Source organism: Lonchura striata, chromosome 2 (assembly GCF_046129695.1).
Source record: "Lonchura striata isolate bLonStr1 chromosome 2, bLonStr1.mat, whole genome shotgun sequence".
In the NCBI taxonomy this organism is placed as follows: Eukaryota; Metazoa; Chordata; class Aves; order Passeriformes; family Estrildidae; genus Lonchura; species Lonchura striata.
In genome coordinates this window covers 76,847,028-76,864,157 of record NC_134604.1, presented here as the reverse complement: position 1 = coordinate 76,864,157, position 17,130 = coordinate 76,847,028, and the positions used below count along the sequence as shown (strand labels likewise).

At 33.8% G+C, this 17,130-nt stretch overlaps 1 protein-coding gene across 1 annotated transcript in view; it reads left to right on the top strand.

Moving 5' to 3' along the window:
* Nucleotides 1–17,130, top strand: part of UGGT2 (UDP-glucose glycoprotein glucosyltransferase 2) — a 71,596-nt gene that overhangs the window by 35,845 nt on the left and 18,621 nt on the right. The window contains exons 15-25 of the mRNA XM_077781487.1: nucleotides 726–861; nucleotides 2,372–2,503; nucleotides 3,204–3,368; nucleotides 3,807–3,930; nucleotides 4,020–4,118; nucleotides 5,868–5,962; nucleotides 8,088–8,294; nucleotides 9,465–9,596; nucleotides 11,472–11,599; nucleotides 12,781–12,876; nucleotides 13,973–14,075. Of these exons, the coding sequence (XP_077637613.1) occupies nucleotides 726–861; nucleotides 2,372–2,503; nucleotides 3,204–3,368; nucleotides 3,807–3,930; nucleotides 4,020–4,118; nucleotides 5,868–5,962; nucleotides 8,088–8,294; nucleotides 9,465–9,596; nucleotides 11,472–11,599; nucleotides 12,781–12,876; nucleotides 13,973–14,075 (1,417 nt within the window). The remainder of the gene's footprint in view (nucleotides 1–725; nucleotides 862–2,371; nucleotides 2,504–3,203; nucleotides 3,369–3,806; nucleotides 3,931–4,019; nucleotides 4,119–5,867; nucleotides 5,963–8,087; nucleotides 8,295–9,464; nucleotides 9,597–11,471; nucleotides 11,600–12,780; nucleotides 12,877–13,972; nucleotides 14,076–17,130) is intronic.

The window sequence follows — 17,130 nt, the reverse complement described above, 5'->3', positions numbered from 1 at the left end:
AGTGACCATAAAGATAGTATGGCCTAGTCTTAGTCCAGGCTTTTTATATGAAAATAGTATCAGTGCACCACCTCCAACAGGCCTTTTTACCTCCCAAGCTTCATATTCCTTTGTGTTTTCTTTCAATTAATGGAAATGTAGGGATTAGTAGTAGATGTGTTTAAAAGTGATATGAGTGGAAAATGAACAGCAGTGTCAGAATTGTGGAAGGCCCAGAAGGTTAAAAAAGCCAGAGAAGGGCTAGTAGGAGTGGCACATACTGATGATGGGACATCAGTACCCCAGCACATCTTCATGCCTCTACTCAAGTTATCTCCAGGAAAAATTAGGTAGGCAATGCCTATATTAAAACAAAGACTTTAGCCATTAAGAGATGATGGCAGGAATGTAAAGAATCAAAACCTCCATATAGGTAAGGAGAGAAAGTACCGTGATTAAACCCTATTGACTCACAGAAGTCTTAATTATTGTCAGCTGTAAAAGGTATATGTAAAGTCAGTACATAGTTGGTAACCTAAGCATACTGCAGAACTGATGTAGGATACCTGCTGGCATCCTGTGTCAGCACACAGTCACAGGAACACCACCCAGGTACAGGGTTTTTATGTTTATGTGCTGGGCAGATCACTTGAATGCAAACATTTGGTTCTTCCATGTTTGTATTAGAATTTGTGTGAAGCAGATACTGTGTTGAAATGTATGATCTCTTTTTTTTTTTTTTATAGAATTGGAATTGTTTTTATTTTAAATACAAGAGAAGAAATTGATGGAAATGAAGATGCTGGAGTAGCTCTTTGGAGAACTTTTAATTACATTGCAGAGGAATCTGACACCTCTCAGGCCTTTATGTCGATAATTAATGTTAGTTCTTTCACAAGAAATCATCTATTTACTTCTGGTTTATAATTTATTTATAGTTAGGCTCTTGCTACCTTGTGATAACATGAGATGTATGCATTTACTTTATGCAGAAATTAAGTATTAAAAGCATGTATAGCATTAATAGTCTATAGAATTAGTTGTAGAAATACTTTCCACTTGCAGAAACCAATTTTCTCTTGTAATTTTGCCTATCAATGGGCTTCCTTCAATAATATAAAAAAAGTAGATGCATGCCTTGCAGCTTTTACTATTAAGAAAAATTATTCTGTATTATTTGTGTTAATGTAATGGCATGTCTTTGTGTTCTGTGTTTTTTGGAGTACAGGGATTTTAATGTCAACTCTGGCAGTCCTATAAGATTTGAATAAACCCTTTCTTATTGTCCAGTGTAGGAAGTGAAAGAGTAAGATAATTTCTTTTCTTCAGTCATGCTTGAGCTGTCCATGGGTGTAGAAAACATAGAAGTACTCCAGGCTTGCAGCTTAATGAGACAGGTTAACTTTGAGAGAATGCAGATTCTCATAAGACAGGAATTTCAGAGATGAGAGGTGAATGGAGGAGAAATAAGGTGACCCATCTATGTAGAGGCTCTGTGGGTCAAAGTTAAGAGAACATGCTATTTATGCATAGCAATTTTTCTTCCCTTTGTTTTCTGATTTTATGTTTAGTGCTTAGAAAATGTCATGGTGTCATGGACAAACTTAGAGAGTTTAAGATTAAAGGAATTGAAGTAACTAGGAACACCTTGGAAGAGAAATCAACAAATGTTAGGGAGCTGACATGCATGGGTAACAATTATCCATGACTAGATCAAAAATATAATTTACAGTGTGCTTTTTAAAATGTATTCCTCTCTTTGTTTCATAAATAAAAAGGGGGAATGATAAATATAATTGAAAGATAACAAAAATAGAAGCAAGAAAATAAAGTTTGAGCTATTCAGAGCTATAGAGGAAAATATTGCTCCTCATTTGAAGAGAAATGAATAATTTTCACTTCAAATTTTTATTGTCTGTTTGATGAAAGTAATAAAATATCTTTCTATGAAATAAAATAATGGTAAGGAAAAATTACCACTAACTAGTTTAGGCTTGGATTAATAAGGATTCAGGTAACTACCTATGTTAGTTAGTTTATAGAGAGAATTTAGATTACATCTCCAATTAGTAGAGAAAAATAACCTTTCACATTTAGCTCACATAGGTATATTTCTGGCCACTTCAGATTTAGACTAAAGGTATAATGATCAATTGGAACAGTGCTCTAATAAAAAGTCATGTATATGTGCAATGGTGATCATGGTGATAATTATAAAGCAGTATAAAAACTACAGTACAGCAATAAAAGCAATATGAAATTATACCTGTATAAAGTTTTCTAGTGCACTATAAAGAGATTATACTTATTGTTTATTTACTTCTATTAATTTTATCTAGTTGTTTGACAACTTACTACATTTTTTAATTTCTTTCGGTTATAATTCTTACAGATGTACCATGAAGTGAAAGATGGAAATATTCTGACAGTAGATGATGTGAAACATGTTCTTAGGAGTGAGTACCCCCATGCTAATGTTCAGAGTATCCTGGATGTTCATTCTGAATATGATGAAGGGAGGAAGGTACGTTGAGAGCTGTGCTGAGTAAGAAATACTGCAGTGTATACAACTCAGTGCATTTACTAGTTGAAGGATTGCTAAATGTTAAAGCACCTTTGAGTGAAATTTTTCTTCAGCCACCATTCAGTTGTTAATGGAAATGTTGTAAAGGTTTCTGCATTACTACGCTCATTATGAAAATTGACTCTTACCTGCTGCTTTCAGGAGTCACAAGTATTTTTCTAGTAGGCATGTCAAGGGGTCTCTCTTGAATTCTGCTTTCTTATCAAATAGAGTTTGACTTGCAAACACAAAAACCTTTTGACTTTTTTTAGGGTTCTTTCTGTGGTAAAAGCAGTTTTGACTGTCTCAGGGTTCTTCTCCAATGTTATTTGCTTAATTTTTATTTAAAGTAAAATAAGCTAAGAATGTTAAGCAAAATAAATGACAGTATCTCAGCAAGATGATAAAGCAAAAGTTCACAACAAAGTATAAATCTATAATTTAAATCTATAATTTCCTTTGTCATTCTATGTGACAAATGAGTCCCATCTGTCCTGTTAGGTTTCCAAATGCTTTCTGTTTTGTCACTGCCACTCATGACAAGGTGTGACAGTGAAGAGTGCTTGAAGATTAGAGTTCATCCTCTCTTGATACCAATTTCATTTTTTTACTACAGTCAGCCAAAGTCTCTTTAATCCTGTGATATTTCTGATTTGATCAGGCAGGAGCAACCTTTTATAAGAAGAGTGGCCTGGGCCCACTGCCTCAAGCGCTGTTTAATGGCGTGCCCTTTCCCAGAGAGGAGATGGATGCAGCAGAGCTGGAGACGCTTATTCTTCAGAGGATTTTTGATGCCACCGGCTTCTTCCAGCGGGCAGTGTTCATGGTATGCTTAACATTTCTGAATGAGTGCAAGATGAGGTATTTAACAGTGAATTGTTTCAGTCATGCCTATATATTATGGTTTTTTATAATGAGATGGCTTGAAATTAGTAATATTGCACCTGCAGTTACATTGTTACAGTCATTTGTGGTCATGGTTTTGAAAGTGTATATTGAAATTATTCAAGGCTGAAGGATCAGCTAAGCATATAGTCATTATATGGAGTTTTTCAACCAGAAATGAGAATGTACTGCAAGTGTCCATTGAAAAAATATTTTGAAATGCTGTCCGTGTGATATTTATATGGTTTTGATCTGACACTGTCCATAACTTGATGTGTATAGAAACTTTAAGCTCAATTGAAAGATTGTACAAATACTTGGACATTGTCTTGAAAATCTGTCTTAAAAGTACGGATTTTACATTTTTTTCTTACTCCAGGGTTTGTTAGATGATCATGTAAATGCAGTGGATTTTCTTATGGATCAGAACAATGTAGTTTCCCGTATAAACCCCAGTATTCTTGGAGCAGAAAGAAGATACATACCTTTCAGATTCACTTCTGGTAACTCCTTTTCTTGGATGTTGTGATTTGCAGGTTCTTTTTTGGTTTTGTGTTTTAAAGTCTAATACTTTGTGGTTTACATTATGCAGTTCCATTCCATGTGGAAGACTTCTCTACTTTCTCCTTTTTGGACTCACAAGATAAAAGTGCTGTGATTTCAGATAATATGAAGTATTTAACGAAAAAAGGTAATTAATTTTCTCTATGGGTTGTCTGTCTGTATATGACTATTACAAATTGTTAAAATTTACCAGTAAAATATCCTAAGTAAGTCAATATTCCATGGATTCTATGTAAATTAAATATTTCTCTATATCCCAATATCATCTTTCAGGAAGCAGAGCACACCTGAATGTTATAAACATAAATTATAATTTACAGGGTAATTATTTTTTGTAGCTTTGAAATGGGGTGGATGTTGTGGCTAGTTGTTTTTATTTTACAAACATGAGGTTAAAAAGATTTACAAGACTTCTGCAACTTTGAAGGTAGACTCAGCTTCTATAATATATGGTTCTACTTGATGATATTGAAGTCTGGTTTTCAAATGACCCTTACTTGCAGCATTGTCAAGTGCAGAATGCATAGTTTGTATGTTTATACCAAAATCAGGAATTTCTAAATTTAAGGAATAATTTATAATGTTTCTAATTTATTAACATTAAGTATCTCCTTATTTTCCCTCTAGTTAGATAATTTAATTTTGCTGAATGAGCCTTTGTTTGTCTATAGAAAATAAATAAAATTTATATTCTGATGATTTATAACTCATTTATAGATTTTGTCTTTAGTTAAAACTTAAATGTTTTTGTACATTTCAAATGCTTTTTGACAAAATGTTCTCATGAGAAGAAATTACCACAATGGGGTCATAATTCTGCATGAAATTTCACAATAGTCTGTGCTTTATGAAACAGCTGCTCATTTATATCAGTCCAAGGGACACAATAACCCTGTTAATAAAGTACTTTCTTTCAGTGATTTTTATGTGGTATTTACAGAGTTTTACTTAATTCATTATCAGAAAGAAATGCCAAACACTTAAATTTCTTTAAAATAAATTTATTTGGCTCTTTGATTATTTGATTCTGTGTCTGCAACCACAGGGGCATCCCAGTGAGCTGTCAAATGAGTGGCTTTCAATCTCTGTAGGATTATATTTCTACAATTGAGATCTCTTGTGCAACGTGTATGACCTTTAAGCTGTATTTCAAATCTCTCTCCCCAGTGTGTTTCTCTAAGCCACAACAACCTTTTCCTAGCATCTCACCAGAACCCTGGAAAATTTCTCTCCTTATGCATTATGTTTTAGGGGTAGACCTGAGTAGACTGATATTCTTCTACAGATAATTTTGCAGAATTTTTCACCCACTGTTGCTCTTCTGCAACAAGTAAAGAACAGGAAACCATAGAACAAGAAAAACAGAAATTACCTGCGTGTACACTTGCTTTCCTTGAACTGTGCTTAGTATATTCCCATTTGTGTCCAGAAATTATAAGATATTTCCTGCCTTTAGTTGAAGGAGTTTCCTTTGCTAGCAGGGAAAATGACTGGCTTAGTTTATGTGGTCCTGTAAGTACTTAATTCTTTTCATTTCTGGCTATATGATCAGTCTTTATCAAATGTTCACAAGTAACCTCTGGTAAAGCACGTTTTGTTAATTGAAACTAATTGTTTAGGGCCCTCTTGTCTCAATGCTGTAACAATGGATCAGCTCGTTTAGTCTCTCTCCTATTAATGTGATAAATTGCCTTCTAAGAATCTTACTTCAATTCGGAGGGCAAAAGATTCTGATGTGGCAAAGATTATTCTTACAGTTGAAGTCAGCAGTCAAATATACACATGAATTTAGAAATTACAAACAGAATGATTTTGTTTTTCGTTAGTCATGGGAAGATTCTGCATAGCATAAAACAGGATTGTCTTTAATTTTCAGATGAAGATGCATTGTATGCTGTTACTGTCTGGATTGTTGCAGATTTTGATAAGCCAGCTGGTAGACAACTGCTTTCTAATGCCTTGAAAAGCCTGGTGAGTTTCTAGAAGATTTTACTAAAATAGTTATTATGAATATGTTCTTAACAACTCTCTGCACACATTCAAAAATCATACTCTTAAATAAAAGTCTAACAACTTTGTTGATCAGGTGTAGCCCAGAATGTTACCTGGAAGGACTTGGGGATACTGCCTGTTGATGTGAACCATTAAGCATTGTTCTCTTGTATTCTATGGAAATGAAGCAACCATTTTTCCCTGTACTCTTTGTGTGCTTCTAAGATCAATTTTCATGTGTGTTTTAATATGCTCCTCCTAGCATCCACATTTATGAGTTTGCTTATTTTTAAGTTCTTCTGTGTTAACAATAAGATTTAAAGTATGAATGTATGAAATATAAATATACTTCAGAAAGTATAAATGTCAAGTCAGTATAAATGACAAAAAAGGACCACTGTTTGGGGCAGGTTAAAAGAGTACTTAAACTGAAATTGGGAAAGCATCTAGATTTTCTAATCAGAAATGAAATAGGAAACACCTAAGGGAATTAGAAAATTGGAATGTTGCCAAGAGAACGTGATAACAACTATGTCTTAGAAAGAGGCTTTAAAAAAGATTAAGAAGACTATTCAGTACAAGTCCTTGTTACAGAAAAACATTTAATTTCTTGAACTGCTTGATTTATGTCTCAGGCTTGACAGATGTACTCCCTCTTAGCTTCATTTTTTAACCCTCTTCAGTAGGGGAAATGTGCCACAGCTCCTATCTAAGAGGTGAGAACCACCTGGGCAAATCCCTTTGTGTTGGTGAGAAGAATCTAGGAAAAAACCCCAAAACATTAGATAAATTTCACGTGTTGCTTGGTCATGTAATTTTCAAATTTCATGAGGAATAAAATGAAACAGTATTTTTTTAAGTCCACTGATTTGTATTGAGGTTATTTACTCCTTTCTAGTCCATTTTATCTCTCAAGTCAGAGTCTAATATAATTCCTGATAGTAGCAGAGCTGGCACAGTCACCACTTGCTCATGACTTGCCATCAGCATTTGAAGTAAAGCATGCAAAAATCTAGGAGTGAAAATGGCTGAAGGAAATTCACTTCTTGCTATTCCAGTTAATACATGCCATTTTGAAAACTCTGATAGATTTTTACTTGCTTTGGAAAAAAGCTTAAGCTGTCTTAGCTGGAAGAAACCTCTTGAGGTCATCCAGTTCAGCCTCTCACTCAAAGTGGAATTATTGCCTTCATTACATCAGGTCAGCTATAGGTGTGTTTGAAGGATTTCTGAAAATCTCCAAGAAGGTGACTCTGTCTCTCCCTTTTCAAATTACTCTGCCTTCCTGCTGTAGTTCTTTTCTGCCAAGCCAAAGTTTGTGTGCACTCGTTACACCCTTTGCTGATAGCAGGAAGGGTTTAGCCCTGTCACGTTTTTCACTCCCCCTTCAGCACCTGTTGGTTGCTGTGCAAGTTCTCTGTAGTCTTCTCTCTGCCAGGTGGAGCAAGCCCAGATTCTTCAGTGCTTCCTCATAGTTTTCTGATTATCTTGGAAGTACTTTGTGGAAGCCTCTCCAGTGCTGAATACCAGTGATTGCATTCCTTATTTTTTTGTTCCTTCCTGCATTGGAGTTTATTTACCTTTTCTTCAGTTAATGGTGTTATTTGATCCTACCTTAGAATCATCACACTCTCTGGTAAAATTTGAGTGGCATCAGTGATTTTTAGCAAGTGAAAGATTCTGCTCCTGATGAACATTAGAAGAGTGATAAGTGGATAAATTCTCTTGCATTTATTTTATGCTTAGTTCAATAATTTTTGAAAAATAGACAGACAAAAAAAATAGACATATAAAACTAGTTCTGAAGTCTGTAAATGAATACTTGTTTATATCCTTTGTACAAAATGCTCAAAGGCAGCTGTTCTATTAAAAAAACTTAACAGTTCTATTTAAAATATTTATCACAGAATAGGTAAATCCTTACTAATAATACTTTTACTCACAGTTGGAGTTCTGAATTAGTCATTGATGTATCTTTTCTAAAGACAAATAGCTGCAAAAAATTAAATACTAGCATTTCGTATAGTTATAAATGATATGAATACATTAGGTAAGAGCAGATGGAAGTGTAAAATTACTTATTGTTCTGTGTTTTTCTTTGCAGAAAACAAGCAGTCATACACGAGTTGGGATTTTGAACAATCCTTCATCAAAAATAAAGGAAGATAATACAGCCATTGCAAGAGGAATTTTGGCTGCTTTTTTTACTCAAAACAACAGCAACTTAAAAAGTTTCCTACGTAAACTCAGTAAGGAAGAGACAGCAAAATCCCTTGCTGCTGGAACTAAAATTGTTAAATTCCTCATCCCAGTGAGTACAAGCTAAATTAGATTACTTCCTTTTTTAATATACATATATCTTATTGGAAGGAGGTGGTGAGAATAATAGTGTTTGGCTGAATGGCATGAAGTTTATTACCCATACACCTTTCTTCTCAAGCAGACTTGGATTTTTGATTACTTTCATGTGATTGAAGAATATAGAATTTTTTTATTGGGAGAAAATATGAGAGTAATGAAAAAAATCAGTATAGAGGTGCTAGATAATTGAGACCAAAATAGTTTCATTTTTGGTTTTTTTAATTGTTGCTCTCATTTAGTTAAAATTACAGTATTAATGTTCTTCAAGAATTTAGACTTCAGAAAAAGTTAAGACTGCATGAGAGTGGAGCTGAGTTATGAAATAACACCTGTTAACTACTGTTTTTTGTCTCAGAAGGAGTTGTAAATATTAGTATTTTTAAGTAGGAAGTGTTGGAAGACTAAGAAAACTCTCTCGAACCATATTAGAAAATGTATATTTTTGAGTCATGCTCTTGTTTCATTGTTTAATAAATTTTGAAAGACATAAAGGTCTCTAATGAAGCTGTGTAAGCTGTTACTAATTCATGTCATTTTATTAATTGTATCTGAATTAATCTGTTTGCTTGGTCTGTTTATTACTAATGAAGAGATACATATCAGAATAATTCTGACAGGTGAGGCACAGTTCCAGTGTAAGTTTCAGCATGTTTTTCCCTACTTTGAAAATGGATTTGTGTGTCTTTGTGGATGATGTTGGCTTCCCCAAAATATGTTCAAATTGTATCAATAGCCATATTAGAATGGCTGTTAGGTTTTTAGAGTAATTACAAATTTTTGTATATTGTTGTCCTAAAAGTGGAAATACAGTTGAATTGTTAACAGAGCATTTCTTTTGTGCAGCTGATGTGCTGGATCATGAAAAAATTGCTTAAGCTCAGACTCAGCTTTGCTCTCACCGTTATTCACAGTGGCCCCAGGGTATAAACTGCACTCTAGGTGGTTGTGAGATGTGGCTCGCCACCAGCAGTTATGTACTTACACTGAAGCTGAGGTGGCTATTCCACTTTGATTTCTGGTTTTACCACATAACTTGAAGAAAATCTTTGATTTTCTCACGTGTTACAAAATTTATTTTTGCTGAATCATTCTAGCATCTCATGCTTTACCTTTGCTTTAGGGAATGGATGGTGATACTTTTGAGAAGAAGTACAACACTTTAGGACTGGATTTAATTAAAACTCAACAAATGTTCTGCCAGGAGGTTCTGAAGCTGCTTCCTGGGCAAATGGCTGTTATTAGCAATGGCAGGGTAAGAAGGAAATTAAGTCTCTCAATCTTTTTTTAAGATTTTTTTACTTCTGGAACTTCAATTTCAGACTAAAGAAAATGCATTATATTGATTTCCCATTTATTCAGACAGTTGTTAGAGAATGGTATGAATGTTTGCCTTGCTTTTTTATTTTGTTTACTCCTAATTTGTTCATTAGCTCCATTCCATTGAAGCTACTATGTGTGTATGTCATTCCCACAGCTATTTTAGAGTTAATCTGACAAAATTAGTATCTGATTTATTATTTGTGAAGTCTAAGAATAACTTCTGATCCTGAAGTTACTTTGATTTTACTATGTAAATAAATGTATTTAAATTACACTGAGTAGGTTAGTATTTCAATCTCTAAAACACCGCATTTTAATAAATACTATGTTCTTGGATAGTCTTAATTCTTAAATGCAGATAAAAGTAATTTTGTTGTTTCAAGTTCTTGTGTGTATATGCTGAAACCAATAACCTTAATTACAGTTTGTCAACAGACTATCTGTGATCAAAAAATACAATGTTGCATTCAATATTTAGTACTTGTTAAATGACAGTCAATGCCTTACATTACAAATACAATTTACAAGTTACATTTTAATTATATTTTTGGTTTACTCGACCATTCGAAACAGACAGAAAACTATGTTGGCATCTCATAACTGGCAATTCTTTAAATTTAGTGAGTTTAGTTACTCTTATGCATCCTAAATGTTTCTGAGATGCAACTGAAATACTGCTAAGAAACACACAGAAAGCATTTCTGTTGATGAAGCCTTAAAGAATTGTTGGCTTTTTTGTGTCAGCTCCCTCATAACTAAATCAGTGAATTTATTTTATAAACTATTATTACTGTTATCCATGCCTAAAAAAGTTCAATTAATGTAATATTTTGTGTTTTGAGGAAATAAGTTTCATAAAAATATTTGGATAAATTCAATAATGTATATTAATGTCTCTGTTTCACTCTAAACTATTACTTTTAAAAAGACATGGAATAACCTTAATTTCTGTTCAACTATTTCATCACAGAAGTTTTGCTTTCATGAGCAAATTATTTTTTTCTAATTGATTTCTCCAAATTACCATAGTATTTCATAATTACACTGCGGTTTCATCTATCTCATGCATCATTAATTAAAAAAAAAATCAAAAGTGGAATTTGTTATATAACCTCTCATTTATAGGAAGCAGTTGAATTTTGAAGAAGAGGCATTCAGTACCCAACTTATATAATGAGATTCTACATCCTGGGAGCCCTGTAGGCTATTGGAGCTGTCTTGGGTCAATTTGGCCTGATAGACTGAGTAGGAAATCCAAAAAACATCCTCAAAGCTGTTTTCTGGGATTTCAAGGCACTTTCTTTCAGCCACCAAAAAATGTAGTAATCCCGTATCCACTCAAAATGTGCATTTTGTATCCTTTCCCATTCTTTCTATCCATTCTGCTTCATTTGACGAGTGGTAGAAGGATAGGATATGTGTTCATAGAATTAAAAAACTGAAGAGTATGGTAGACAAATAGTAATTTGAGTTTAAAATATTTTACATAAGAGAGCTTTTTCTTGGAGTTATTTCTACATGGTGTATTCCATAACAGAAGGATGTATAATGAAAAATAACATGGATATTTCCATTGCAGTTATTCTTTGGGATTGATAATTAACTGTAATCCTATAACTGTAAAAGCCTAATACTGCATAGTTACTATAAAATTTAATTAGTTTTGTAATCAGTAGTATTAATGTATACAGAGATTGGGGTTTCATAGTCAATATTGTGCATTCATTTAAAAAATTAGTTTATTTTTACTTGCAAACAGAGCATTATTGGGACATTCTACACTTAACATTTTTTTTATCTGTCTAAGGTACTGGGTCCTTTAGATGAAAACGAATTCTATGAAGAAGACTTTAATTTATTGGAAAAGATAACATACAGTACTTCAGCAGAGAAGATTAAAGCCATTGTCAAGGAGATGGGAAACAGTAGTAAAAGGTAAAATTCTCTTGCCTCATACATGTATGCAGATCTGCTGAATTACTCGAAATACTTTCCATACTTTACTGTCCTTGCAACCAAGAGTACAGTTAACAGTAAAAAAATCCTACTAGGTTTTGTTTACATAAGTGTAATTGTAAAGAATAATAATAAGCCTGATAAAATACTTAATGCATCTTAGGCCAAATATGAGTATTAATATTTGAAATTGTTTTTGGGAATTGTTAGTAAGGGAGCCTGTAGAGGCATGGGCTGATGTTGTGCCCTGACACCATGGTAAGCAACATTCACACGTCTGTTCACTGAGGAAGTGTAAAGATGAGTTCAGGCCATCTTCTAGTCTAAGGATACAGCTTATGTACAAAGAAGAAAGCAAAATTATATTCTTCTTACAGTATCTCTCAACTTTCTGAGTATCATTTCTGTTACCTAGAAGGACTGGTACAATTGAAAGAATCATTACCAGAAAAACAAAATCAACAAGAGGCAGAACTCAAGTAGATAAGTAGTGAGAGACAAAACATATTTAGACATTGTGAATTAACAACACTGAAATGGAACTATTATTTCTAAGGAAACTTCAGTAGGAAATTCCAATAGAAAAATCTGAAAGATGTGGCCATACTTGAAACCAGAAACCAGGTCATTTATGTCTGTTCCTTAATGTTGTCATAAATGGGAAAAAAATAAATAAAAAGAGCTAGAAATGTCAGCAGATCTTAACATCATATACTCACTCCTCTTGATTCTGAATCAGATCACTTTGGCAAATTTGTGACTAATAAAACCTTGCCATTAATTCAGGTTTAATTTTGCTTGTGGACCAAGTTCCACATTTTCATCAAAGCCCCACATTTTCATAAAATTACACAGATTAGAGGACCCAACTGAGAAAAATAATTTCTGTAAAGCTGAATGATAACTGTGAATTCTGCATCTCTTAAAATTAAGAAGCATACATTTCACAAGGCTTCTCTAAGCCTATAGTGGTTCTTGGGCATTGTCATGCTAAAGGTTTAGCTCCAAGCTACAAGTCCTGAGGTGGTAATCAGCTTAGAGTCCAGGTCTGGGATGTGGGCTTCCTAAATATCTTTTATACAAAGAGACTGACATTAAAGTCTTACTGTTTTACTCGTTTTCTAATGGAAACCAAACTATATGTGCCTTATTTGATACAGTGGCAGTGACTTGATTATGAAAATAGATGCCCTGCTGTCATCTTTGCCTAAAACAGAAATGAGACAAGATGTTGAATTACTCAAAGAGCAGTACAGGTCAGTTTTGTCATGATAATGCACTTAGAGTAATTTTTTATTAACATTTGAATGTACTGATGATTACATAGTCTATGGAAAGTTGAGTAAGCATTCTAATTTTGCAACTGTTGTATGAACAGCCTGCATCTGCCATAACATAATGCATCTTTACCTTTTTCCTAATAAATTCATTAGTAATGCCTATTGTTTTCCCAGCTTTACCCTTTGCTGAAAAGAGGGCAAAGGGCTACATGTTTTAAAAGGACATGTGATAATACAAAATCTGTGCTCAAATTACAAATTTTTATAAAAATTTTCGTCATGCTGTTTCTGAATCTCTACTTGTTTTTGTTGGTAAAGGTGGTCCAGTGTGTATGCAATGGGCTCTCCCTGTTGGTGAAGGCAGGAATGAAATCAATAGCTTTTCTAAGAGGCTGACACCTTTTTCAAAGTTACACTAGTAGCAGTCAGAAATGTGCTGCCACCATATGTTTTGTGCAAAACAAATTCTGAGTGTCCCTTTTCTCTATTTATAGCACATGACTTTTTTTTTTTCATTTTTTAAAATATCTTCTTCCTGTAAATCCAGAGTACTTTAACTGGGGTTTGCTTGACTTAGCCTAATAAAGTCTATCAAACTGAATTATTTTTTGGAATGTGTAAAGCTAGTCCAGCCTGTCAAGTTTCACACTTCTCAAATGCCATTTTTCCTCCTTGTTTTTTTTTTTTTTTCTTTTTAAATTGTCATCACCACTATTTGTCTGATCCAATGATTCCAGATCTCTATGTCATTTTGTAGACAAGTGACAAAAAGGCCCTTTTTTAAGTCTGTGTTTTATTTTATTAATTTTGTTTTAGAGAATGTATCTAATCACTAACCAATATAGAAGTATGTAGGTTAATGCTATATTTTTTACTCCTGTTTGCATTTAGCTTTTCTAATTGTATCACAGCAAGCAATCATGATTATTGCTTGAAATTAGGGAAATATTTTCTTGAGCAGTAAAATTTTAAATGCCTCTGATATTACAAATCCGTGTCTAAAAATATTTGTCATTTCAACAAATTCAGTTTTGAGTTTTCATGTCACTTGTTTTGAATACTTTTTTAACAGTGTAGTAAAATTCGAGCCCCAAGAGAATGAGCCATTCTATGACATCATTGCTATTGTGGATCCATTGACAAGAGAAGCACAGAAGATGACCCATTTATTGATTGTAAGATGATGGTCATTTCTTATAATTTGCTTATTTGTACTTCAGTTGTTACTAAAATTGTTCTAATTTCCACATACAGTGTAGTAAAGAGTAAACAAAATTTGGTTGTTTTTTCTTTTCCTTTAAAATATGTATTTAGTAATTTTAATTCATAAAAGTTGAGAATTACCTAGTTCATCATTATGAATATCTAATTTGAAAGTAAAATTCAGATGCCCCATGGCCCAGTCCTCTTAAAGTGAGCCTGTAAGTGCTCTCTACAGTCAGTAGAAAGAAAAGAGGAGATTGTGTACAAAATCTCAGGAAGTATGTGCTTCTTTCCATTAAACCAGATTACCTTAGTTTTCCAAGGTACCTTAATGAGGTGGTCTAAATCTGATGTGTAATATCATCATAAGAAGATTGGACTATAAACCTTTCAGCTCTTGGAGAGATATTTCTCAGTTGATTAATGCTACCAACTATATCTAGATAGCCTTCCATTCTGTGTAGCTATTGATCTTCTAAAGAGAAACTGTCTTAAAAACACAGCTGCTAAAATTATTTTCTTCTTTCACCTACTACAGAATATCACTGTGTCTCAGGTTCTTCTATAGTTTCCCATAAAAATGTAAATTTTGTCTTCACTTTATGGTCTTTTATAATTCTGAAACCTCCAACTTGATTTTTGCTGCATCCTATTTTATCCTTTTTTTCCCTGCAGTAATTATGCAAGTTTCATAAATTCTTAAATTGCTTTCCCCTTCCCATTTTCATACCCTTTTATATCAAATGTTGAAGCATCTACTCGCTCTTCATATAGAGGGGGAAAGTAAAACATTTTTAAAAATTAATTTAAAATTTTGCTATTTCAAGATTCTAGAATACTAGCTTTTTCTCTAGAACTAGATCTCTCATTTCACCCTTCTCAGCGAAAATGAAAGCTTGATATTACCAAATGAAAATATTTTCATGTTGAAATGACTGGAAGCTCTCAATTTATCCAGAAGTTCATATTATCAGTATAAATCACATCAAGGATCTTGTATCTCAGAGCAGAAACCTCCATTCCTCTGAGCTCAACAGGCTCTCTCATGCCTGCCGATGCAAATGACAGCCATGGTGTCCCAAGCTGTTCAGCTATTGCAGGTCCTGCTTGAGTCATAGGAGCTCTAGTTTTCTTCAAAGCCAACCCTTAGGAGAAAGTAATGAAATGCTGTTGAAAGTAAACAAACGAGAAATATTTTAACATAGATTAACCTTTTCAATAATATATTTTAAAAAATGAAAAATAGCCTGGAATTTTTAATATATATAGAATACTTATTATTTTTACCTAGAAAGCCACCACCTCCTGCTGTAGAAACAAAAGAGACATACAAATATAGCAAGCCACAAACTCAAAGTTCTTAAATGAATGCCTCTCTGATTAGCTTACTCTACATAGGTGATTTCAATACTATAAACTTGAGTCACTGGAATATATTTATGTTTAAAGGTTCTTTTCTTTCAGTCACATAATTGGATTAGAGCTAAGTATATTGGATTGGTAACTATTCGTGGTGCAAAACTTGTTGAGTAGCTACCATGGCAGAACACGTGATTCTTGCCCCATTCTGCATTGAATATGTCCATATAATGGTTGGGTTTTTTCACCCTGGTGAAACTACTCTATTATATTAGGTTCTGTCACTTAATAGTCACTTTGAATAAATATTTTGGTATTTTTATTAAAAATACAACCAAAAAGTTACTCATATTAAGTGGAATTAAAATTGAAAGAAGGGTAAATAGCTATAGGTAGGCTGTAATCTAAGCTCTGCTTAGTCTGAAAGACTGGCAGTTTAAGGGTAGAGGAAGGTATGAATCAGAGCATGAAGGAGAGCTCAGTCAAAACTGCTGTCTGTTTTTAAAATCTATTATTGTATTGTATTTAAAATATCTTACGATTATATCATAAGAACTGCTCTTATCCTCTCCAGAGTGAGGCAGGTAGCACCTTCCATATAGTCTGTGTTTCCCTTTTTTCAAAAAGTTTTGTTACAGACTTCATCATCGAGTATTTCCAGACAAGGTAGAGTCACTATCCACTATAAATATTTAAATGCCAAACATAACTTTACCCATGGTAGGCCACATGAAGGTCTCAGCAGAATATATGAAAGAGCTAACTAGTTCTAATGTTATGAATGTCATCTCTAAGGTGATGTGAGAAAAGTAGAAAATCCTTCTGCTAAAATGGAGAACAAAATTGAAGCATTGTGGATTTTTTTCCTCATGCTTCAGTGAAAACAAGAAGAAAGATTATTCTATATACTCTTAGGATTATCCACTTTTTTTTCTTGTTCCAGTAAGTATCCAGTAATTCAAAAAAGTGGAGGAAAAAAATCAAACCTTTTATTTTTTCTTGTCAGTTATCTTTTGCCTTTTTTTCTTTTGTTCATTCTGTCTTCAGTGAGGACTTACTATTTGTGGGAACCCCAGCCTTGTTTTGGGGCCACATGTGGTGGTGAAATTCCTCCTCCAACCCGTGCTTCCAAAGAAAAACTCCGCAGGCTTAGCTGTTCGGTCTCAAGGCAGTTTATTGCTAGTTATCTAACAGATTATGTTCTTGGACTGCAGCTATTTGATCAGTGGCCTGGGTAGAGGCACACACACACCCTGACATCCTCTCTATCTGCTGTCTTCTTCGTCTCTCTCTCCGCCCAGGGTTGCTGCTATCTTTTATAAGATATATTACGTATAACATGTTTACAATTATTCCCCAATACCTACTACCTACGTTGCCAAGTGTTTTTCTACTCTAAACCAATCTGTGAGTGCCAACATCACCAAGAACATGGAGGTAAGGAAGAAGAAGGAAGAAGGATGGGTTCAGCCCACTTTCCTCCATCTTAGAACTTCTGACCCCCATGTACAAAGTGAAAACCCCCCTGTACATGTGCTAAAACCCCCCTGTACAATACTAAAAAAATTTCCCCTCTACTTCGTAACTACTTATACTATACTATCTAACCTTTTGTGATTGCTTGTTCCACCTCCAAAGTTGGTAATTCATTCCATGGCTCAAACTCAA